This window comes from Chelonia mydas, chromosome 6 (assembly GCF_015237465.2).
Source record: "Chelonia mydas isolate rCheMyd1 chromosome 6, rCheMyd1.pri.v2, whole genome shotgun sequence".
Taxonomy (NCBI): Eukaryota; Metazoa; Chordata; order Testudines; family Cheloniidae; genus Chelonia; species Chelonia mydas.
Window position 1 is genome coordinate 118,504,228 of NC_051246.2, and position 26,460 is coordinate 118,530,687.

The window sequence follows — 26,460 nt, forward strand, 5'->3', positions numbered from 1 at the left end:
CTCCTGAGGCCTCTTCCAACCCTAATATTCTATGATTCTATGATATGTCTAAATAAGTTGTATAATTTTTTAGCTTAACATAAGACTGGCCATACTGGGTCAGACAAATCATCCATCTTGCCCAGTATCTTGTCTTCCAGTAGTGGCTGATGCTAAATGCTTCAGAGGGGATGAACAGAAGATGGCAATTTATCGAGTGACCCATCCCCTGTCGTTCAGTCCCAGCTTGTAGTAGTTAGAGCAGAGATGGACAACTTGCGGCCCATCAGGGTAAGCTGACTGCGGGCCGCAAGATGTTTTGTGGACGTAGACTGTCTGCAGACACGGCCCCCCTGCAGTTCCCTGTGGCGGCAGTTCGCCATTCCCGGCCAATGGGAGCTGCAGGAAGCAGCAGGCCGCTCGTCCGCAAAATATCTCGCGACCCGCAATCAGCTTACCCTGATGGGCCACAAGTTGCCCACCACTGAGTTAGAGGTTTAGGGACACCGAGAGCATGGGGTTGGTGTCCCTGATATTGGCTAATAGCCATTAATGAACCTATCATCCATGAACTTAACTAATTCTTTTTTGAACTGTTAGTTTTGAATCTTAGTTTAAAATAGAACTTGAATGTAATACGTTGACTAAAATGATGGGATGATTACATCCCATTCATTGAAATCAGTGGAGTTACATTAGTTGGACCAGTGTATTTAGATCACAAATTTATTATTAGTTGCTTAAAAATATGTCATGAATTAAGGACCTAATTGGTTTTTTTAATTTGTAATTTATCATTTAATCAAAGCAGAAGTTGAAAATAGATCAGCTACTCTGATTGTGTATGTGGTCTCATGAGTCTGATTAGAATCTAAAACCTATTTCAGTTTATTTCTGTTTGCAAATCTTTGTCTGAATACAGAGAATTAACATTCTCTAAAAGGAACTGACTGAGAAATGGCAAAATGCATTTGAGGGGTGTTCATTCAAATAGGACTAGTGAGCTATCAGCCCAGAGAGAAGTAAAACTGTTGAGTCCTATCAGGGTATCAATGGAAAGGGTAACACAGGAATTCTGGCTTCAAAGTGGCAGTTATAAGAAGCAACACAGACCAACTTCTGATGATTTCTGTTCCTTATTGGTGCTCTAACTCTTGCTGACTTGAGGCATTTAGTAAAACCTCCAGTAGGCCTTTGTCTTGGCCTAATTTGTAAATGTTGTTGTAAGGTTTTTAAAATAATCATACTTATTTAACTCTTGCTTTCTTGGGTCTGATGATAAATCTGATCAACTAAAATATAGATTAAATTTGCAAAGAATTTTGCTTATTTCTTACAAATGAACTTACAGAAGAATTATCTATCACTGCTGACTCTTTCTTTTGTTGTGCTACCATCCCATTCTGGTCCAGGTCGTGGGAAGGCTAGGATTTTTCAACTTTAAGTATTAATTAAAAATGCTCCAGCATATAGTATTGCAGTATCCCAAATGGCCACCCAGGCACCAGTAAAGAAATTTCTCCTTTTTTATATCCTGAACTGATCCACAGGGGTTTATCTTCTTCCTTTGCCTTGTACACAGTTACAGAGAAACAACTCTCAGCGCTGGTTATATCTTCCATTAACTGCTGATCTGCTCCCTTTCTAGCTGTGTGACTGTGTCTGATGTTAGATACAGTAGAGAGAGAGAGAGATTTCAAAAATCTTCCTGAGAGGGCAGGACTACAATACATGTCTTTCTGCTTACCTGGAGTATCTATTTGATTTATGATCCAGATGAGACTGGAAACTGTGTCATGGAGGACCTTGTAAGTGAACAGTACCAAATTGAACTTAAAGAACAATAACCCCTTTGTCCCCCCAAAAACAAACCCCCAAAACTCACATGGAGAACAACTCATGGTAAATGCTAGTAACCAGTTAGCAAGTATACATTGAATCCAATATCTATCATCACATAACAGGGTGCACGCTACTAATTGCCACATCTGTCAATGTTGAATGCCATGTGTCTGGAAGCAGAGATTTGTGTATACCATAAAAGCTTCAGTAAAAGTCACTGTACTTCACTATTACTGTAGCAAAACACACCCTCTTGTGGTGAGAAGAAGAAAGTCCAATCATAAGCCCACCAGTTTCCTCTGTTCCACACTTTCACTCACTGATTGCTTTATTAATTCTTCTCCCTCAGTTGTTGTTGACACTCCTTTTTTCTTCTTTGTCCTGTTTACAATGAATTTCTCTCGCTGTCTTGCACCGTTTTAGCCTTCCTGCTTTTTCCCCTTGTTCCACTTTCTTTCCTTTTTTCGTAGTTAAATCTTTTACTAGTACCTCTTATAATTTGTGAACTGAAGTGTAGTTCATGCTGCTTTTAACAATGTATTGATTGTTTTTAGGCTTTTGACATTAAAGTAACTCTGCATGTTAAATTACCAGTATGCTGAAAATATAACTTGCAGATCTACTTTTGAAACTTTCTTCTGATTTATCACAGGTCGCTGAATTACAAGAGTAAAAAGCTAGGTACAGAGACAAGAATGTTGAAGAAAGATTCATTGTGCATCTCAAAACCTTCAACAAAACCTCTGCTTAGTTTATCCAAAGAGGATAAAGGGGACCAGCGGGAGTCATGTATAGACTGGATCAGGACATAGCATGCTGCTGTTTTCACCTATTTGATAACCCAGTTAGGTCTGGGATGAACACCAAAGTTTGCAATTTATCTTAGCTGTTGTACAAAGCTATACACCAGAAAAGCTGCCTCAGTAAGCCAGGCAGTCTCAGCAAAGCACTCCTAATTAGGTTTAAGTAGAACAAAACCTCCATGAACTAAAATATGTGATAAGTGACAAGCAAATAGTATTTATTGCTCCCAGTTTGTGCCAGATATACAACTTAGTACTAAGTGTGCAGAGACATTAGAAACTATGCCAGGTGCTGACAGGTGAGACTCCCTGGCACATCCCACTAATATTCTCTCTGTGTGAAGGAAAATAACAAGGTTATATGCAAACCCTCATATTTTTACGCCTGCTCATAGCGCATTCCTATTGATTCTAAATAACCATGCCCTAGACCTTTCAGATTAGTGCCCTTTGTTTGAATTTTGCTCAGCTGGGCTGGGAGTAAGGAGATGAAGGGCTCTTCAAGGGAGAAACAGATACAGTCAGTGAAAGGGCAGCCTGTGAGGTGCTCTTGGAACACCATTGTGAAGAAGGGAAAAAGTTTTTAAGGAAGAGGAGACCATGGCAGGCAACAAGTTTATTAGGTTACTTAGTTCTGCACAATTTCTAATGTGAATTAAGCAAAGTAAATGCTGCCAAACTGACATCCATAGTGGATATATAGAGACTATACATAAACAGAGTTTATACAGAGTTCTGGTGTCTGGAAATGACTGTACTATTTCAGAAGCAGCTCTTAATTTTGTTTTTCTTTTGCTTTTTAGGTATCTTGCAATATATTTAGAACTCTCCCACCTAGTGACAGCAATGAATTTGATCCAGAAGAAGATGAACCCACCCTTGAGGCATCATGGCCACATTTACAGGTATTAAATATAATCTGAGAACAAATCTGTATCACTGCTTGATATGTGTTATGTTTCCCTACACTGTCTGTTAATCTGTGATTCAGATTTGAGTTGGTTCATAAAATGCAGAAATCATTGTTCTACCTTCCTATCACTGCTCTTTACTACAGCTGGAGTACCTATGAAGATAGAAGAGCTTTTGTAATGTTTTCAGGGCCTTTCTGATCAAGTCAGGGACTTAAATTCAGCTCAGGACTGAGAGTGGCCCACATTTTCCTGTTCTCCTTCACTGCATTAAAAAAAATTATTGTGAAGAATTGCACCTGTACACAGTACTTCTTAGCAGCTTCAGCAGGAGCAGTGGAATTAAACTAATGTCATCCTAGTCAGTTTTGTTTTGCTGGGCCATTAGAAAATTGCTACTATGCAGAAGAAGCATACATGAGCACTTGTTGCTAGTCGGGAGGATGAGGGAGAATAGAAATGTTAGTCTCCTTCCCTTTTCCTTCCTAACAATATCTAGCCTTGCCTTCAGGAATTCAGAGCAGAGCATACTCTCTCTGCTATACATCCTCCTTTTGGGATGTATAAGAATGCCTTCAAATATCAATGCCAAATATCTTTAGCATACAGGAAAACAAACTAATTTCACAGAGAGGATCAGAAGCTACTGGACCAGATTCAACCCTGGCAGAAGTAGGTCTATTTTCTATTGCCGTCAACAGGGGCTATGTCCATTTATGCCACAGGTAAATTGGCTTCTCCTCTCTTCAGTTTAGAACAAGTTAGAGCCCGAACACCAGAGAGAGAGAGAGGAATCTGGGAGTTGCTATAAGTACAAGGGTATGCTTGATCTCTACCTAGAGTAAGGAACTGGTTTGAAACTTTTATGCAGGGCCCCAACTCTGCCTGTGAGAGATTTGATAAGTCACACAATATTCTCCTCCCAGAATTTAGAAACTGTCTCCTTTCTCTTTTTGTACTTAAAATCTCACAAAAATACTATTGTGTATTAAATCCCTTGTGGTGCTGAGTGCTGTACAGACACAGAACAAAAAGACAGTTCTGGCCACAAAGAGTTTACAATCTAAGTATAAGTCAAGACAACAGATGGATACAGACAGATGGCAGAGTACAAGGAAACAATGAGACAGTATTGGTCAGCATGATAGGGAGGGGAGTGGCTATGGATTTTCTTAGAAAATAGATGGTTTATAGAGTAAAACTAATCTTCTGACTTGTCAGGGAGTTGATAGAAGTGCTTTCCTGTTGACCTACTGTTGAATTATATAGAGTTCTTGCACTTTTCCTTACCTCCGACCTCCCTGTTTCCTTTTAGAAGCATTTAGAAGAAATCAATCTTCTCAATAAGGCAAAGCAGCCACAGTATGATGTTATAGGGGAGTTTGCATGGAAAAGCTGTAGATTCCTTTAAAATTAATTTTTAGCTTGCCTTTTTCCCTCAACACCAATATTTATCCTTTCAAAAACTGGAAGGGAGCACATTTTAAAATGGTTGGTCTCCTAGGAAAGGTGTGATGGAGAATTGACAGCAGTCTACAACTCATCTGTCTACTGGCAGATCATAGCTGCTTTCCTAAGAGAGCTAGATAATATCTGTTGCACTTTGCTTCCTTTTGCCTTGTTACATACTATCTGAATGGGTCTGGTCAGTTGCAGTCCCTTCTGAATTGTATAGGCAGAGATGGACTTCTGTGAGAGCAAGTATCTCCAGCCCAGGGGCTAATTCTCAGCGAGTTGGAGACTACTGATTAAACCTGTAGCAGAATGTTACAGTGAACAGTTTCTAATTACTATTAAATGTTTCCATACTGTTTCACCAACCCTCTCAAAATCATAATGACTTTATTTTGTATGATTTCAGGAGTCCAGAGGACAGTGAGAATGTGCTTGCCAATTACTCCAGAAAGCTGTACAACCCAATGAACAAGCATTACAGGATGATAATGCCTGTTCTTAGTGGGAGTTGAGATGAAATTCCTCTGATTTAGGGTCAAATGAGTAAGATTAACACGTATGATCATGTAATTAATTCTAGCTCTAAAGTAACCCCTTAATAAATTTAAAAAAAAAATTCCATAAGGTCTTTCAAAACAGACATTTTCTGTTTTAGTGCATTAGGAAAAAAAGCTGGGAAACTTTACAAATAAAAATAAAATAAAATCATAGAATAAACTGTGATTTTGTTTCTTGCAGCTTGTGTATGAGTTTTTCATACGATTTTTGGAAAGCCAAGAATTCCAACCTAGCATTGCCAAAAAGTACATAGATCAGAAATTTGTATTACAGGTAAGCAGGCTCATTTTCTTTAAAACTGTCAGCATGCTTTTGATACTTAATGATTTTTTTTATTCCTAAAACTGGTTTATTCGAAAATAGAATGTGTAACTCTTTCACCCTTCCACAATAACGGGTAAGTGGGTAACAATAAAAGAGATTCAGACTCTCAGGGGGAGGAATATCGATCCATCACAGAAGTTCAGACTAGGTGATCCACAATGGTGCCTTCTGGTGTTGGAGTGAGACCGTCTAGCCATCATTTAATTTTGTCTCCACTTTTTTTTGTTAACTTACTTAAGAAATTTTACTTACAAGTTGTATAACTCAATTGAAGTTGTGGCAGTTTAAAAGTAAAGATTTGGCCATACAGTGCAAAAACCTAAATAGTGTTTATAGAGTGTAAAAAAAACCTATTAAATAGAGATTGTTTATGTCTGAAATTTGACTGACTTTAAAATTGTCAAAATATCACTTTTAAAAAAGGGAAATATTTTCTCACTCTGGCTCAAGAGCTGTTTGAGAGCTAGCAGAAAGAACAAAAGTTCATTAAGAAAACTCTTTCCTAGAGCTCTACTGAAAACACTGAAGTTGTGGTGATCATGGTGGAAATAAATCTAAAGGCCATGTTATGTTCAAGGTCTGTTAGAAGCACAGGAAGGGAAGTATCAATAATGGGGAAAAAGAACTAAATTGTCAAAGAATGGAAGTTTTATCTTCATGATGTGGTTGCCACCAGCGTGACTCAACTGGGGAGGCCATCAGTCTTGCTGATGGTAGCCAGTCTGGAGTTCTGCACCCAGTTCCCTGTCTTACTGGTGTGCAGGCTGGCTTCCCTGTGTGTTCTGCTGCATAGCTGGCAGCAGCTATAGCTGGTGCTTCTCTACTGACGGACTAGCTTTCTTCCACACCTCAGCAAAGCTCTGTATAAATGGCAAGGCAAAGAAAACTCTGTCCCAGAAAAAGGAAAGGAAGAAGATCTGAAAGTACCCTTCTTTGCCTCTTCCCTATAACTTTCTGCAGTGGGTCCATTTTGTCTTTCGTGCTTCTGTCCCCCACCATGGACTTGTGTGGAATCTCTGAATATGACTAGAAAGAGAACCTCTAGGAGGACCGAGACTTAAATAGGGGTCATGCTAGAAGTGATAGGAGATACTTTGCCTTTCTGACACATCTTCATGAGTGAGTCTTTTCATCCATGATCAACAGCCTAGGAAGATTCTCCGAAAAAGCTTCCCAGGAGAGCCATTCTTTCCCCTAACCCCCTCCATAGTCTCTTTCACCCCAGGGCCAAAAACCACATCATTCTTCCTTTTTCCTCCTTCCTCTCAGGTAGGAGAGTCTCCTGGAGAGAATGAGGAATAATTGCTGCTGTGATGAAGTCCCATCCCCGTTCCTTAGCAAACCCTAAGAAGGTCACTCTGAAAGACTCGGGGGTGGGGTGGGTGTATTTTAAATCCCATATCTCTTCAGAAATTCTCAAAAGCAGAGGTGAGGCTCTGCTTTCTTCCCTCCAAAGTAGTGCCTCAGAGTTGATTCTGCCTTTCTGGATAATGATGAAGGAAATGTGGTGAATCTCTCTTGATTTTTTTGCACATCCTGCCAAAGAACCACCTTAGAATCTATATTCTTCACCCAGACTTCCATATCTTCTGATCTCTCACCCAAAGGTAGATTCAGCAGTGGCTTCCTAACTTAAGCTAATAGACCTGCCTAAGGAGGCCAGTATCTCTCTTCATGGTTGATTGAACAGCAAAGTGGAAGAGGTGGCTAAACAATTGTTTGAGTCGGAGGCGAATCTGGTCACTACTGCAACCTATGGCTCATCTTCCTAGAGTGGCCATTCAGTGCCTTGTGGAGATCCAAGAAGAGAAAGTTACTTGCTTCAAGGCTTTCTTTAGGGGATATTTGGTATGAGACTATTGTTCACAGGCTTTCCTTCTACACTTCTTTTCCCTTCAGACCTAGCCGGATCATTGTGGAGAGAATCCTGGTGCCCTACTCTCCATTCTAGAGAAACATTGCTTCTGTACTCTTGTTATATGTTTCTACCCTTACCCAGCATCCTAGGTGTGCTTATCCCTCATGCTTCTTCCTCAGGACACTCACCCTTGTCATCCTTTCGTAATGTTGCACTAGGGTATGAATGTGATCTAAAGAAGGGTTTCGACATCTGATCATCCATAATGGCATACCAAATGAAAGAGTGGTAACTATTAGGAAAGGGAGTTTTAAAACGAGGAATGGTACACATGTAAGTATGTATGAGACAGTATATCACAATGCCTGTTGAGAATCAGATTATTCTTGCCGTGTGGTTAGGTGATAGACTTCTTAAAAATAACTGTGTAACTTTTTTAGATAGAATGAGTATTAATTCAAATGAATGTTTTGTCTAAATCACAAGTTAGGCCTCAATTCGTAAAAAGTAAATTTTCATTTAAAATTAAGTGACTGGCCTATTAAAGCCATATTGCACTTGCAATCGTATATTTAAGGTCAGTTTGGTTTTAGAATTATCACTTTATAAGGATTTGTTAGGTTACTGTAAGACATTTATATGAGATAGCAACTGAAACTTTTATAAAATTCAGCCTGTTCAATGAATATTGTTCCATGGTAACTTTAAACTGTGACATTCTTTTACTTATGTTTTCATTGTTGAATTTGTTTTTAAAATTTGAGAAACTTTAATGAAGTTATTCCTAGTGAGGAATGGCTTTAATTTCAAAATGAGAAAAATACCAGTCACTTTTGTTATGTATTTACGAACCTAGAGCTGTGTCATTGGATGTTTAGAGTTTAACATTTCATTTCGAAAGATGGCTTACATCTATTCTGAAATGTAAGGCAGAGGTTGCTAAGAGACATAACAATTAAGTATCCCCATACCCATATTTTCTGCTCTAGGTGTCTATTTAGTAATTTGTACTTCACATTTCTAGTTATAATTAGTATAAAGGTATCTCAATAATCATGCAAATTATGGAAATCGTTCAACCTGTCCTTAAAAATAACCCTTTGTTATTTTGTTAAAACCTGAAGACAAATTGGATATCATATATCAGAACATGTCTTTTTTACCGTTTTGAGCCCTGTAATTGAAATTGATACTGACAAGCCTAAACTGTTTCCCAAGAGGATCTATGCAATGAAACTGAAAATCTAAACATTTTGCCTGTACAACCAATTCACAGTCAGAGTTAAAATCCAATTGTATCTGCAACATTTCCAGCTATTTTCTACCTTAGGTGAAATTCTGAATTTTTTGGAAGGGTAAGACAGTTATTTATGTATGTGTAATTTGGTGGGGTGGTTTGTTTTGTTTTGCTTTTTGTTTTAGGGCAGAACTAATTCAACACAGTGATTTTGTTTATTACCTCTCTAGGGCAGCTGACAAAACTCATAGTTTCCCTCATGAAATTGTGATTGCATATCCCTCACTGCAGGGGATACTGTATTAATCATCACAAGCTACGGAACTATCCAAAGCAGTAAAACAGTTAGGAAGCTCACATGCATCTGTCACATACTTGAATGTTCTAAACCACAAGTCTTGAACATGTACCTATCTTCACTCTCTTTTATACGCTGAATTGCACAAGGAGAGTGCTGTGATTTTTGTTGAAAAGAAAATGTGCAGTTTGTGGATGCAGAGTAAATAGTGAAACAAGTGCCGCAGAGATAAGAGAAGTTACAATAAAACAGCCTAAGTCCATAAAGGTGTTCAGTACTATAATGGCAATGATGCGACAAGCATCAGGAGACAGAATTTTTGCATGTGCCACTCTAAGACTGTGGAACAAACTTCCACAAACTAAAGACCATCACAGACCTCACCATCTTTCATTCTAACTGCAAGATGCACTCCTTCTCTTATGTAAACACAGAGCAAAAAACTCTGCCAAAACATAGTACTACTCTGCACGTACGGTTTTCCCCTTGAGGAAAGGATGAGACAGAGAATGAACCTCATGTGACAGTTGTTAGTCACTTTTTATAATGCGCTAGTGGAAGGCACTCAGATATTTCAGTGATGATGGCAGTACAAGAACCTACATAGTATAGAATAGAATGAAATCCGTGCGAGTACAAGAGTATGGGGTCATGGGGAATCTGCAAGATTGAACACACATCACTAAGGTTATTGAAAAAATTATTATTTTACTACTTATATCAGTCCACGTTTCCAGCTTGATGTGACTATGAAAGTCCTGAGGGGGCCGTCAGGGAACAAGGTGGGGTTGGAAGGGGTAGGGGTCCGGGGGTGGGGGGGCAGGGGGCTGCCAGGGGACAAGAAGCAAGGAGGGGCGGATAGGGGGCGGGGGCACAGCCTGGCACAGCCTCCCTTAACCAGCCCTCCAAACAATTTCCGAAACCCGATGTGGCCCTCAGGCCAAAAAGTTTGACTGCCCCTGCCCTAAAATCATATGTTAATTATTATTCACTGAACAGCTGAAAAGGATCTATTTAAACTGTGATTTGCCTTTTTTTTTTTTTAAGACAACTTTTGAAAGTGTTTGCAATTTCTTGTGGCTGACTAAAGTCAGGAGCCTAATTATACAGTTTCTTAAACTATTTTTAGATTACTGTTTTCTATAGTGTAAATATTACATTTTATTAGATTTTTCTCTTTACTAAGTATACATTGTCTGTAACACTTCTATATCTGCACATATTTATTATTATTGTAGTTATTGTTATTCAGACCAAAGGTGGTGATGTGACATTTTAGACACAATTAAGAAAAACAAGGTTCCAGCAACAAGGAGCATACCATAGGTGCACTTTGAAAAAAAAAAACAAAAAAACAAAAAAAAAAAACCTCTGATTTGTGAGAGATCACTAGTTTTATTGGTATTCCCCATATTAAGCACTGGGATTATCTCTCAAACCGATATAATGTAGAATCAAAGAAACTTTTTAAGTGCGACCACTGTGAAATCAACATAAGATAAAATGTACATACACAACCGTAAACATCTGTGGGTGGTGGGAGTAATGCATGTAGGAGAGATGATGGCAGCAATAGGGAAAAGGAAACTCTTCCTTAGAGGATAATATTTAAAGCCCCTGACCAGACATCAGTAAAACTGTTTGTTTAAAAGTTTTAAAATGGAATTAAAAATAGAAAAAACAACTTGAGAGAGTTGGTACTGTTCATAAACCACAAGTGGGCTCAAAAGTCATGCATTACATATATGTACGGTGTATGTCTGTGTCAGTTCAGGCCCTTAAAGATTTTGGGCATTAAATTGACATGACTGTGTTAATGAATTGGTATTCATATTTTGCAACTAAACTCTTTTTTTTTTTTTTTTACCATCTCTGGAATGTCACCAGTCCAAGTCCTCTGCTTAACAAGAAAGAATTGGAATAATTGATAAATGCTTTCATATATTTAATGGCTCAACTGTGGCAACTTGAGTTATAAACGCTCCACAATACATTTTCTACAGAGTGCATTGGCTGGTATTCACACAGTTGACTGAATACCTCATGTCTGTGTTGACTCCTTTCAAGTTTGAATGAAGGCAACAAATTTTTGTGGCAGTTGTGTGCGCTCACACATATGCAATCTAGCTCATCATATGTAAACTGCATACATTTTTTAAAATAAAGGCAATTCACCATTTCTTATTAGTCATCTGATTCTTAAATTATGTCTTCTTTTACAACAGCTTTTGGAGCTATTTGACAGTGAAGACCCCCGAGAACGAGACTACCTAAAAACAGTCTTACACAGAATTTATGGCAAGTTTCTTGGTCTTAGAGCATTTATCCGAAAACAGATTAACAATATTTTTCTACGGTAAGTTTTGGGGGAAAATGGTTGTTGGGTTATAAATGTTTTATGAAACTATTTATTAAATTTTTTAAACTTTATTTGATAGGTTTGTTTATGAAACTGAACACTTCAATGGTGTAGCTGAACTGCTGGAAATATTAGGAAGGTAAATGAACCTTTATATAATAAGCCATCTCTGACAGCTATGCTGAAAATTTCAGGGGTCAATGAAAAATATAAGCTTAAGCTCTGATCCTGAAAACAGACTTGTGCACATGCTTAACTTTAAGCACAGATTAAGCCTTGGCATACCTCTTTGCAAAGAAGATTTAATTGTGTGCACATTACAAAGTACAATTTTTTCTTACATTGTTCCTTGTGCACTTCATTCTGACTTGTACATTGCAAATTTTGCTTTAAACAGTTATTAGTGTGTTGGTTTCAGTGTGTTGCTAATCAGTCTAATTGTAGTTAGTTCCACAGTCAGTTACCAAAGAGCACCTTAAACTCATTAATTTACCAACCAAATAGGCAAGGTCATATATATTAGGCAACAAGACTATATGACTGATCACACAGTTATTCTCATGTCAGAGTGTAACTACTATATAGCAATGACTAGAATGAACTGTACCTTGAACACTGGCTAGTGCAAAGGTTCAGCACATATTAGGATAATAACTACAGTCTGTCGTCTTGTGTAATTACTTTGATAAAAACTACTTGTTCAGACCACAAGTAAATGTTCTGTGATGTTGCTAATCAATGTTTCTTTTCTTATTTCTAGTATTATCAATGGTTTTGCTTTACCTCTTAAAGCAGAGCATAAACAGTTTCTGGTGAAGGTGCTGATTCCTTTACATACTGTCAGGAGTTTATCACTCTTCCATGCACAGGTAGAAATTATAAAAAACATTTTCTGCTTTGTTAAAACAGAACAATATACTTGATTGCTTTGGAAATCTTTTGCTTAGCTAAAAAAACTTCTGAATGAAAACAAACAAAAAAAACCAGAAAACTTTTGTCATGTGGAATAAAATTGAAACAGATAAGTATTTGGTAGACTTAATGCATTTTGTAGAATAAATCTGGTGGAATTTATATATAGATAGATAGATATCTGGGTTTCATATAATTTTTGTATACCTGTAAGATATTGTCTAGCACTGAAACTCTGTAGGCTTTCCTCCAGACACCCAATCTTTCTGTCCCTCTAATGAGGCTATCTTCCCCACTCATCCAGAACCTGATCCTGTAGCCAGAGGTCTCAGTTGTTTTTGTCTCTTGCACTGTCATCTGTCTAGTCCTTCTATCTTGGTAATTCTTTACACACTCACCCTCTCTGCACTTTGGCTCTGAATTGATCCTAATTTCTGTACTCTGGCCTTGCTTTCTTAGTCTTTTATGCCAGTTTTTGGCTGTGTTGGCTCATCTCATGTAAGTCGTCATGATGCTGATGCTGCCAAAAATGTAAAAGAAACACATTCACAGAACACTGAGCCTTTCAAAATGTTACTTACATGAGTACAGTTGGAATCCATAAAGTTCAAATGGTTTCAAAATGTACTTGGACATATTTTTTCTTCACTTTTCGTTTGTTTGTTTGTTCTTTGCTGTTAACTGCAGCTTGGATGCAGTTGCAAATTCCCCAGACTCACAGTTTAAAGTAGGATTTACAGTTTAGAGTAAGATGCATACTGAACTATTCTGATTCTCTGTTCTTTTTAATACTGAACATGTCTTTTGAGTTCTCAGTAAAAATGTCATAATTTCATGTGAATATATTTTTTCCCCTTCACAGCTGGCATATTGTATAGTACAGTTTCTGGAGAAAGATCCTTCACTCACAGAGCCAGTAAATATTTCTTTGGTATTTTTTTATATCTTAAACATCCAGTTTTCCCAGCTGTGAAGTTGTAAAATTTAATGTAAAATTTGTTTTCTCATTTGTAATTCAGGTCATTAGAGGTTTAATGAAATTCTGGCCGAAAACCTGCAGTCAGAAAGAGGTAAGTTCTATGTTGCTGTTAAGATTTAAGTAAAGGAGTTTGATAGTTCTACAGATAAACATTAAAGATACTTTTCTCCCAGGAACATCCAGAGAGTTTCAGGTAAATAATACAGACAAATCTTAAATGCTGTTGTTGATTTTGGCGTCTGTTCAGCTTATATGGGTGATTATCTGTGTTCAGACTGACCTGTGTTGGACATAATTTTGACTGTAAAGAGAGGTGTCAAGCTGATGATAGTCATCATCTCTGTTGGCAAGTTAAGCATTATATTGTAGTATGCCAATATAAGTGTTCTTTCACAAGGGAGTGACTCTTCATGTAAAGAGAGCAAAAGTGAATGTTGTGGAATTATGTGGAAAAATTCTATTACAAATTGCAGCAGTTTGTGTCAAGCCTACATTTTCAGAGTTGGGCTAGAGGTATTTTAGCTTCTAACATAGATTGGCAATTAGTTGCATGATTACCTGATTTTGCAAATCTGAGTTTACACACTGATATTTATGGGCACAACAAGAGCATCTTTGTTTGAAAATTGGTCCCAAAAGACAAGCAATTAAAGATGGATCCTTTAATTACCAGGGTAAAATCCTGGCCCATTGAAGTCAATGAGAGTTTTGCCATTGTGTTCACTGGGACCAGGAATTCACCCCAGGTACACAGTGTCATCTGTAAATTCCTTAGGGCAAAGACCACGCATTATAATCTGTAAATAGAACACTAACACACACACCCCAGTGTAAACCAGGGCTTAGAATGCAAAATTTTGAAAACTTGTTCTCTATTTTTGCACCTGCTGTTAATTGTGGGGTCAAATCCTGAAATTTAGATATCTTAACTATCTGACTTAATCAGTAAATAAAGTAGATGACTACATTCAGCTGTTTGTGCCTATAGAATTAGAGGATGGGTGGAGACCTATCTGAAAACTTAGCTGATAAATTGCAAATACAAGAGTTGAGGAGTTCTGAATTTAACAATTACTTGTGTCTAGGTCATGTTCCTTGGGGAGCTGGAGGAGATCTTGGATGTGATTGAACCTTCACAATTTGTCAAAATTCAGGAACCTTTATTTAAACAAATTGCCAAGTGTGTCTCTAGTCCTCACTTTCAGGTCAGTAATACAAGTATATTTTTTAAAAACAGGAATATAGTTTCTAAGATCTTGTGAATATACAAAACAGATACCTAAATGCTGAGTTTGCATTGTACTGATTAGAACATATTTATTATTTGTATATCCATGGACGGGTTTGTTTCAGTAGCAGTCCCTACACTCGGGGAAGGTTGAAATAGAAAAAAGATGAGACTCCAAGGGTGAGATCTTAAAGTCCATTCACAAAACTTGCATCTCATGGTAAAGGAGGGCTAAGGTGGGTTTGGGGGAAAGGGCATGTTAGAGGCAGGGTGACAGAATGCAGTGCTTCAGTGATTCTAAGCAGTGCTCCTTACCTGTTGGGAATCAAGAGGGTGCTGTCGTGGCTTAAAGCCTGCCAAGTGTTGAGCTCCTCTTGTGAGATACTCCATACTCTTGGCTCTCTTTGATTTCTCTGGGAGACAAGGATTTGAAGCAAGCCGCAGCAGGTACTCCGCATTTACCCTGGGTTCAGGTCATATGACCACAAAAGTGATCCAAATAGATTTTAGTTCATACGTAACCTTTCACCATGTAAGAAATTACAATGAAATCAAACACTGAATACTTATACATTAATTTTAACATTAATCATATTTTAAATTTATTTTATATTTACTTTAAAGACAACCTTATATTAATGCAAGTTATGCCCTGGATAAAATAGAGATTTCATTTAGAAAGTAATGATAACCCATTGATTGGCTCTGACGTTATTTGTTTTGAGGCATGTTTTCTGTAAAATATAAGAAATTTGTAGATAACTGAATTTCTGCTAATGGGTTTTATTCCTCCCTCCCCATCAAAGGTGGCAGAAAGGGCGCTGTATTACTGGAATAATGAATACATCATGAGTTTAATAGAAGAGAACTCCAACGTTATACTTCCCATCATGTTTTCCAGTCTTTATAGGATTTCCAAAGAACACTGGAATCCGTGAGTTTTGGCATTATCTTTCATCTGTCCAGTTGCTGAAACCTATATATTCAACCTTGGAAATTCCAGACAAAGAAAACATGAAATAGCACCAAATTCAGCCTTGATGTAAACAGATGCCACTCTATAAAGCCAATGGGATTTAAACCAGAGCTGAATTTGGCTCAGAATATTGTTAAATTATCTGAGACATGCACAAAATCTGAACTCTGTAGGATAAAAGCAGTGCAGATTGTTTCATTTCCAAAATATGTTTGAGCAGCTAATGTAATAATTTTTTAACCTTTGTATTTATTTTTTCATCATAAATTTTTCATCATAAATCATCGTAAATACAAAAACAATAGAAATAAAATATTGCATAATTACCAAGAAGAACTGTCAGGCACCAAACGTTTCTAATGCTCTGTCAATAATTTCTGTAAACCGGTTTACAGGATAAGTCTGACTGTAAATTGGCCTGGAACATACTCCTTGATCTTAATACAGCTCTGCAGATATATAATATTATTTTGATTGGTGTCACATAATCAGTGGCAGCAGCATTTTTCTAAACATTCGCATTTTCACACACATTGCAGCATGTTCTCAGGTTAGATTATTTTTATAAACGTATTCAAAGACAATGGCAGCTATTAAGTCAGTAGTAATCAACAGTTAGCTCACAGCGAGATCCAAGTTATTTGCTAGTATAGAGAAAACCTACATTCTCAAACTCCACTGCTGCTGTACACTATTAAAAAAAGACATTTTCGTCTTGACACAATCAAGATGATGTACATGTCCTATTTATCTGGGTGTTTTTTTTGTTTTTTTTAAAGTAGTCTAGGGCAGTGGTTTTTAAAGTTCGGGTCACGACCCAGTGCTGGGTTGTGGAATGCAAGGCACTGGGTCGCCTTGCTCAGCACCCAGGGACCCTGGCGGCCAGCCAGTAAGAACTAGTAGTCCCTACCTGTTCTGACACCGGGCTGTGCCCCCGCAAGCACCCAGCAGCAGGTCCAGCCAATGGGAGTGGGGGGACAGTGCTTGTGGGTGAGAGCTGCATGGAGCTGCTTGCGCACCTCTGCCCAGGAGTCAGACCTACTGCTGGCCACTTCCGGGGCGCAGTGCGGTCTGTGGCGCCAGGACAGGCGGGAAGCCTGTCTCTGCATCCCAGCTGCACTGCTGACCAGGAGCTGCTGGATGTAAGCCCATGCCCCAGCCCTGAGCCCCCTCCAAACCCGGAGCCTCCTCATCCCCAGCCCCAGCCCAGAGCCCACACTCCCAGCCCAGAGCCCTGACCCCCTTCCTCACCCGAACCCCCTGCCCCAGCCCAGAGTCCCCTTCCACACCCCAAATCCCTCATCCCCAGCTCTGTTGGGTCACGGGCATCAACAATTTTCTTCAACTGGGTCACCAGAAAAAAGGTTTGAAAACCACTGGTCTAGAGAAACATTTAATTATATGTACAGTTATAATTAGATGTCTTCCATTTACTACCTGGGTCACAGAACATGTCTGGGGGCTGGTGGATAGCATTTAGTAATCACATCACAAAATTTAATGCTGAGATCATTTTTTGCATGCACGCTGCTCTCTTTATTCAGGCCTGTACTTTAAAAATTTGTGATAAAATGAAGTTTTATTTCTTAGAATTATCAAGTCTTCCTCAAAGATTTTTTTCTTTTTCCAATGGACTTGTTTTCTTTTTACATGTACTAAAGTGAAATGATCATGAAACGTGCAAATCCAAGGGAATCTTTCATGTTTCTCATACTTGGGTTCTTTACTTTGAGATATTCATACTCTATTCAAAGGCATCTATTGACCCTTTTTTCTGTGCATCATTCACCTCTGATGTTTAGATTTTAATTACTTCTGCTAGAATTACAATTTTGACCATTGGATTACATTCAGAATTGCTGCACTGCTTGGTGAAGTATCTGCAGTTGTATGTGCTAGCTGTCTGTTGTTACCTGTAATAGGTGGGGATTTGTTTTCTTCATTTAAATGATAAAAAGTGATGAGAGCCTGATTCTCACTTCATATAAGTATGTTAATTAGAAGTAACTTCACCGAAGTCAAAGAAGTTACATCACTCTAACTAGTAGGAGATTAGAATCAGGTTCAGCAATTCCAATAAGAAAAGTTCAGGAAAGTGTGTAAATTATTTTTTGTTCTTATTCAATTTCAACTGAAACTAACAGATTCCTTATCTTTTTTATATTTCACAGGGCTATTGTGGCTTTAGTCTACAATGTATTGAAGGCGTTTATGGAAATGAACAGCACCATGTTTGACGAGCTGACAGCCACTTACAAGTCAGATCGTCAGCGGTAACTTTTTAAAGCTTTTTTGTCAGCTGTGCATAAAGCCTGCGTTTAATTTTTTCCTCACATTTTGCTGTGATTGCATAATTTCACACGTAATTGATTGCAATGCCTCATTTTTTTCTGCATGCTCATTAGCCTTCTCCTTGCAAGATGCCAGATAATATCATGTATAGGTGGTTGTTTTCTCCCCTATGAAATACAGTACCCGTTGCATAGCTTGTGGATCTGCATTCCTCACAGAACTCCTTTTGGCACCACATTCCAAAAGACTTAAATGTATCAAGATTTTCAGTAATAAAAGAAGAACAAGGGTTTAAAGATATCACTTGGCTTAAAGGCTTCAAAAAGGGTGGAGGTGGGACATGAGGAATTTCCTCAACACATGACTCACGATAAGACCCATCCTACTTATCCTGCATGTGGTCTTAAGCCTAAGTGGCACCTTTCAGCCCTTTCAGTTTTTCCTTTTTCACAGATCTTGATATAGCCGAGTCCTTTAGAGTGCAGGATCCAGTAGATGCACCATTCATACAATCATTAGTTGCACCCTAGTAAAATGTTTTTTGTCTATTTTCCTTAATCTTCATTCTCCAATTATAGTGCATCATCTTTTGTCTAAAATTTCAGCTTATCCAAAGCGGCAGGTGAAAAAAATGAGGAAACTTCGGGAACTCCGGGCAGTTTGCGACTTCGTTTAAGTCGTGCCTTTTGTGTGACTCGGGGTTCCCACAAGCAAAGCGAAGGGTACTGTATGTCATCAAACCTTGTTAGGTTAGTATAGCCTCTGAAGTCTTTTGGAGGCCATGATACTGTTGAATTATGTGACCAGGTTCATAGTTCACCTTCCTTTTGATTTGATTTGCTTTGCTTTTATATATAATAAAATACAATGTCTTATACATTTAAAAATCTGTAATTGATGGGTTAGATGGTATACTGGATAAATGATTGCACTAACATCTTATTTCTGGAGTCTTGGGTTTAAACCTGAGCCAAGTAGTAGGTGACTTGATGGTTTTTGTTCAGGCCTTGGTAGACAAGTTCAGTCTGTCAGATTAGCTGACAAAATCACTGTACAGTTTGTAGTGTGGGCAACACAGAATCCTAGGACTAGGGTCTGATCCAGGAAGGTTCTGAGACGCCTCAGCTACTACTGAAATTGATGGATGCCGGAGGGACTTTGTATCTCATGAGGCATTCAGAGTTTCACAGGATCAGACCCTGCCATAGCATGTATGTTGCAGGTAATGACTGTATGGAAGAGCTTTCTTAGCACTTGGTTACATGACCTCTACTGTAGCTAGGGCTGGTGCTGGTCTTTTAAATACATTTATTATTATTTTAAAATATATACTGGAATGTAAAAAATGGGATAACTTAACTTCAAATATTAAACCATGTGCAATATTAACAATTAATCACAATTTGCTGAGATAAAGATTTCTTAGGGTTCTGTGGGCAAACATGGGCAAGTTTTCGAACATCTTTCCATAAGAGATTGGATTTTCATTTACTAAGTGCTGGTGCAAAATTCATTAGTATTTGTAAGGAGTGTTGTAGTTAGAGATGGTAAATAGTTGTAAGAACTTGATAATGGGAACCCTCAGAATGAAATTCTGGTGTAAAAACACGCATTTCAAAGGGGACAGGTGAATTGTAGTCCAGTCCAGTTGACTTCAGTGGGATTACTCACAGGATCAGGGCCTAGGAATAGAAATAAGTTATAACAGATTTATGCTGGGTTCCCCAGTAGAACAAAGTTTACAAAATAAGAGTGATGTATAGCCAAGTTATTTAGAATTTGTTAGGGCTAAAGTTTTCAGTGTCAATGAATAATAGTTCAAACATAGGTGAACTAATGAGGTAACCTACTGAAATATTTTAGAAAGAAAGGATACATGACACAGCAATTAGATAATATAATGATAAATTTCTGGTAAGTGTATTCACCATTTCTTATATTTAATTTTGAATATTTTTCAGCAGCTGTGTGTAATGAAAGTAGAAATTATGAATGAAAACAGATGTTTGTTTCTAACCAGAATGGTGTTAATAGATATTATGGCCAAATGACCGCATTTTGACTAAACGTATGCAGCCTAGGTGATGTGAATATCCCAGGTAGCAAGTTGTACCAGAATAAAGCTTCTAAATCAGTGGAATATTTTGAGAAACTCTGCAGTGTGACAAATTGGGAATCTACATATCTGTACCCTAGATGTCCATGACGTTCATGTTCCCATTGGACCTGATCCTGCAAGGTGACTTAAGCAGAAATTGAAAGCTCTCCCCAACTTGTAGCATCAAGACCATACATACTCCAGGTGTTGTAGTTGTTATCAGAACACAATGACTTAATTTTATACATATTTAAAAGCAATTATAACATTATGTCCCCACATTATAGCATAAGGACCATATTAACTCCAAATAACGAGTGACAGAGAGAGAGAACTCAGAGACTAATCAAATTAAGAAAGTTCTAGTTTAGTTTTTTAATTTTTATTGGGTTTCTCCTGACACCTCTTCCACTCAGTTCCCTAAGAACTCAGTTGGACTACAGTCTTGTCACTCTGATTCCTTTATCTAATTTGGCTGCGCAATCTATTGGTAAAGCAAACATTGTCCAGATTATTTTGTAGGGATTCTGTAGGAATAAAAACAAATGCATTGAATGAGGGTTAGATCTTGCAACTGGATTCACACTAGCTGCACTGGGATGGAGCACTTCTGAAGTGAATCTGGCCTTGTTTGAGAGAATAGGCTAGGTTTAATATTAATGAAAACAAGAGAGACCCTAATACTCCTCTTTAAACAAATAAATAAACTTGAAATTGTGAAATAGAACTTGGCCCAAAAAGTATGTATTAATCTGAAATGTAATGTATTTGATCCATAAAATATTTTAATATAATTCTAATATGGACTAGCTATTTTTGCTCTATAGTAAAAATTAATTTCAGTAAAGATTTTTAAACTTTTTTTTATTATATCCCATCTTTTGTTTCTCTCAGTTTTGTTCAGCATTTTTGATGTAGATAAACTAAAAGTTGGAGTAAAAAATATGTACTGAAAATAAATATACATTAGGGAAAAATGCAAGTGCATTAGAAAAATTACTGCTCATAGCTTATATCAAATAAGTACTGTTGGATAGGTACTTTTAAAGCTTCCTTGCTGTTAACACTTTATTTTATTCTATCTGCTAGTGAGAAGAAGAAAGAGAAGGAACGTGAAGAACTGTGGAAAAAACTGGAGGATTTGGAGTTAAAGAGAGGTCTTAGACGTGATGGAATAATTCCAACTTAACAAAAGAAACAAAGCTGCATTATTAACCTGTGGAGTCACACATTTATGTAGTAGAAGATGGAGCAACAGTTTTCTGTATTGTGCAACTTTACAGTAGATTTCACATTTGTTTCATTATTACAACAGCACTGTATATAACAGTCTCGATGTAAAGGAAAAAATAAGGACTTTTATCCAAAGTTTGGACAGCAGATGGACTTCTCAGAACTTTGCAACATAATCATTGTTTTGACCCTTCTTTAAAACCAGTCTTCAAAGATCTGTTGATGAAAATTGCTATGTCAAAATTCCATTGTCAGGACCTGTTCCTTATTTATCATTAGCAGAGAGTATGATACAACTTTCAAATGTGAACAATCTTAAATTTAGCTTGCCTTTCTGCTAAACTGTTAAATGTATTTATAGTAAAGGAGAAAAAAGATTGTCATTTCCTTTTGAGTTTGTGTAACATCCTCCTTCTCTGGATAACTTTACTGTAATTTGACATTTTTTTCCCTTTTGCACATCTTCATAAGTTGAATGTCCATGCAGATCAGGGCCATGAAAAATATAGGTCCCTAAGGTTTTGTTTACTGGTGTGAGTATCTTTCTGGTACCAGGCTAGCATTGGTACTCCTTCAATTTAAGCATTAGAAGTAAAAATAAAGAGGTGATAAACATAGTAGGGAAGGAAATTTCAGATTAATGCGTCAATTTATTGTGAATCCACAGTCTTGAATCCTTTGAAAATGGGCAATAGTAACATCGTGAACTTCAGTACCTAACCAGTATTAGTTACATGTCATTGGACACACATACCAGAGCTGTTTTGGTAATACTAATGGCTAAATGATTAGAATATATATACATTTTATTGGACCATTTTGAAATTATAACGACAAACGCTAAACAGTACAAGCATGAAATTGATCTCCAGTGGTCATGGGTCTAATTGGGAACAGAGCTGAGCAAACAGTTTGGACTGTTTGGAGTTGTTGCCTTACTTTTTAATATGTATTTATAAAGTATTCCAGCAAAAGAGGATGTAGCCTCTAAAAACATACTATAGTGTTTTTGTGACTGTAGTACTATTACTCATCACAGCGCCAGCCCTATGGTTTTAGCTGGAAAGGATTCTGGATAATATACTTCTGCATTCTGAAGTGGATGCTCATTCCTAACTACTGTATTTGTTACCAAAAGTGGTTCTACAAATGCTACTGAAAAAAAATTCTGGAAATCCTAATGTCCTGAGTATTAATAATAAAGTTTAAAATGCTTTTATATCAAAGGTGCATTGTGACCAAATTGTTTAAAAGAAAAACAAGAGGGCTGTATTATAAGTATGCATTATTGGCTATCTGCTTTGTATTTAAAAGTGGAATCTTACATCTTTGATCGGTAAAATGCTGATAAGACTTATGTACAGTATATATTTAGCTAATGCAGTTGCATTATTTTATACCGAAAGGGATGTGTTTCAGGATTTTTCTCCAGGATGCTTTTGAATTGTTATAGACATATGACAACAGTGAGTTGATAATCCTAAACCATCAATCCAGCAGTCTTTATGGTATAAAACTGACTTGGTGTTCATGAGTCTTTGTGTTAGTTGCAAACATGAACTTATGACCTGTTGCCATTGATAGAAATACAGTATAAGTACGAGCTTGTATATTTTTCTTCCTACCATTCAAATATACAGTAGAATTTGAGGTTTTCTTGTTTCCAGGTACAAAAGAAAACAAAAAGGCGGGAGGGGAGCAGGAATCCAATCCCAGGTTACTGGCTGTTTCAGGATTATCAGGTCACAGTTTGTACACATGGGTCTGCACATTGGATGTTGTAAATGCAACAACTTTGTAAAAACTTGACACTGTTAATTCTGGAAAAATAACAGAAGTAAACTAGTCATATGCAACACAAAACATCACAACATGGTTTAATGGGATTAATATAAGCCTCTTATAAGAACACTGACTGGGACACAATGTAAACTTGGCAGATACTGTCATAAGTGAAACATTTTTATTTTAAAAGTGCTGAAACAAAGGTGCAAGTTCAAAAACAGAAGATTAAATAAATTTATAACAAATCGTCCCTTAGCCCTTTGGTTTTTGACAGCCTTTTTGTTTCTACTACAAGTTGGGGTTATATTTAGTAGTGTGACTGTGTCTGCAATTTACATGCTGTATGAGAGGGTGCATTTAAACTCATGCCTGACTAGACTGTGTTAAATGGTCAACAGTTGAACTATTGTGGTGGGAAGAAATCTTGGTGTTTCCATTTTTTTTTCTGCCTGGTGGAATGAAAAGAAACAGTGTGGCATTAGAAAAAGACACCTTGTCCTGTACTTAGAATTTAGGTGAGTGTTGACCATTCTTGGATGTTCTTGGTTTCAGCATGACCTGCTGGAATTGGTGATACAAAACTGATGAGAACCTAGCTGGTTGCAATATTTTTTTTACCTCTAATGGGGGATACTGGGGAGTATCTAAAGTGATTTTCACTTCCATGATAGACTGTTTCTTTAAATTGAATGAGGTAATGTGATGTGAGTCATGTGACTCTAAAAAGGTGAGGTCACTCTGAGGTTGTACTTTGTGATGTACTTAAAGAAGCGCTTGCCATAGTAGTACCACAGAATCCACACAATCCACTGTTGGCTGCCACCCAAAGGCAATATACTGCTCCTGTCCCACTAGAGTCAATGGGAGGTTTATGCAAAGATAAAGGCAGCATATGGACTTAAGTCAGTTGTGATCAGTGCATCTATTCATTTGTGATTTTGTTTGCTTTGTGGTTTTGAGAAACTCTTTTTTTTTTTTTGTTAATGTTTGTTGTAGACTGCTAACATTACAGTTGATGGGAGCTCACTCATGTCTTGTACCATATTGGTTACAGGGGAAAGGATTGAATGTTGTCAGGTAAAAGTAATGAATGACATTTTCAAAACTAGAGCATTGCATCAGGTTATGGGGATGTAACAGTTGTAAAAGTTCCTCTTGCGTACTTTAAATTGAGCATGCATTGCTTTCTTCATCTTGCAAGCTTCCCTTATTGTTTTCTTTTCATTGCTATTGACTGTTTTTTGTCGCTCTTCCAAACCTTTGAATGCTTTAAATAAAAGTACTCTAATGCCATTGGAGTATTTGCAAGCAGGGTTACAGTAAATTAATCTTGGTTTTGTTAGCATAAATAAAAGGATTTAATTTATTTTTACCTCCTTCTATATATGGAACAATCCAGGATGCAGAGCCAAGAACTGTTTGAGCTAGAATTGAAGCAGCTGTACTTATATTGTACATGTGTAAGTATAGCCTCAGGCTCTCTTACACTATGGAAAAAGAAAATATATTACAAGCTTTAAAAGCTTTTTTTATTGTTTTCTGGGAGAGTTGGAGAACTGGATAGCTATTTCCTCCCCCGGTGCACCTCATTTTCCTTTCAATTGAGAGCACAGAACTGGCTTAGAAGGCAGAGCTGCCCTTTTTTCAATACTGAGAGTTGCCCTGTGACAAAATGAGGGTGATAAACAGGCATGATAAAAGAATGTTTTTATTTGCACATTAATATTTTTATTTTTGTATCTTGGCTCATCAGCTTTCCAAAATAGCTGTGTAATGAGACAAACTAGTTTTTCTAGTAGGTATTGGCAGTGAGTTTTTTATATTCCCCAGTATTTTCCTTTCAGAGTCTGTATACAAGGATTGTGTATCCTTGAAGCGAAATTCAGCTAATTTTGATTTAGAAGAAGGTTTTATCCAAGTGCTGCTTACTATCCGCAGAAGCAGCAGCATCTGTTTAAGAGAAACAGACATTCTATCATGACCTCTCTGAATACAGGGTTTTTTGATTTTTTTTGGATCACTTACTGTAAATATGTTATAATCATAACCTCATGTATTGATGAGGGGTTTTCAAATATAAATAATTCCAATACATTTATTGTCCTTGTCCTATTTTTGATTGTAGTTTAAAGAATGACCTGCTCATGCTTTTTGTTTAAAAATTAGCATTAGAGTCATAGATTTCTTGATATTTTAGTATTTCATTGTTTAAGCAGGAGAGGGCAGCAAAAATTCATTTCCCACTCCCCCCCCCCCCCCCCCCCCCCCCAAGAATGCCATGGTCCGTTACTGTTTTTAAATCTAGATGCAGTTAAACTATTGGGTTGGTGGGGAAATAAAACATTTTTTATATATGAAAAGTTGCTTATGGAAATATATAGACTGGTCTAACCAGACTGTGAAAATGTCTTCTATGCTACAGCAAGGTAATAATAAAAAGAAAAATCTTCCACCTCTGGGTAAAGTGAAGCAGGTCTTAAAGACTTGGATTCAAAATGTCATTCTTTGGACATCGTTTACTTTCTTAAAAATGGTATTAAAGAAACAAACTCAAACTCAATGGTGCTCCCAGATATAAATGTGTATCCTTTCTCTTTTGCACATGTGCAAGAGGCTCTGTACTGTGGGTGCATCTAATAAAAAAGCAATGAAGTGTTTTCCAGGCGCATGGCTTTTTTTCACCCTGTCTGTACTTCACATCCCTTTTCAGCAATGGTCTTCCAGCCATCGGATATCATTTCTCGTACATGTCAAACATTAAGGTATCTCAGTGGTGGAAAGATGTTGAGTTAGTGAGACAGGAATGTTAAGGCTCTGTGAGAATTTCCATTTTAAGCTCCCAGTTTTCTTTTGGAGTATGGTGATTGGTCCTCTTAAATTGCAATCACTTCTGAGTCTGAAGGAGACCTTAAAAGCAATGGATATGGGAGCATAAGCATTGGCTCTGTGGCATGCTTCCACTAACCCCTGTCAACCTTGAGGTCTGCAGGTGTGGAAAGGGCAAGACTGGCTGCTCTTCATGATACCATTCTGCCCTTTCAGTCTCTGATCTAGTCTGCACTGTCCTATTCAGTTATCCCAGCCAGAATCTGCAGTTCTTCACACACAGAGACCAGGAAGATGAGGATGAATCCAGGCAGAGGCCAATGGGTGGATCCTGTTAGTGTGTGACTACTGCAGGAGCTGGGCGACCATGGAAGTCAAAATACAGCAAGCGGTGGAGGCACAGGGATCTCTTCCAGGTACTGGACTCAGCTAATCCTCTGGGATCTATGGAACAGGGGGGTCAGGGCAGGGGCAGCCTGTGTCATAAGGAATGATCATTTGCCCAAT

General features: G+C 37.6%; 1 protein-coding gene across 10 annotated transcripts in view; it reads left to right on the plus strand.

Annotated features, from left to right (window-relative positions):
- Positions 1-23,374, plus strand: part of PPP2R5E (protein phosphatase 2 regulatory subunit B'epsilon) — a 101,820-nt gene extending 78,446 nt beyond the window's left edge. For 3 of the 10 annotated variants that reach the window (XM_027830171.3, XM_007068005.4, XM_043549713.1), the window contains exons 4-15: positions 3,428-3,529; positions 5,729-5,821; positions 11,491-11,621; positions 11,704-11,763; positions 12,385-12,493; positions 13,399-13,452; positions 13,556-13,606; positions 14,601-14,720; positions 15,550-15,677; positions 17,891-17,992; positions 18,617-18,760; positions 21,199-23,374. In XM_027830171.3, coding sequence (XP_027685972.1) covers positions 3,428-3,529; positions 5,729-5,821; positions 11,491-11,621; positions 11,704-11,763; positions 12,385-12,493; positions 13,399-13,452; positions 13,556-13,606; positions 14,601-14,720; positions 15,550-15,677; positions 17,891-17,992; positions 18,617-18,760; positions 21,199-21,298 — 1,194 coding nt within the window. In that variant the 3' untranslated portion in view covers positions 21,299-23,374. The remainder of the gene's footprint in view (positions 1-3,427; positions 3,530-5,728; positions 5,822-11,490; positions 11,622-11,703; positions 11,764-12,384; positions 12,494-13,398; positions 13,453-13,555; positions 13,607-14,600; positions 14,721-15,549; positions 15,678-17,890; positions 17,993-18,616; positions 18,761-21,198) is intronic. The other 7 variants (XM_043549718.1, XM_037901114.2, XM_043549716.1 and 4 more) reach the window with 3 other exon arrangements.
- The last annotated feature ends 3,086 nt before the right edge of the window (positions 23,375-26,460 follow it).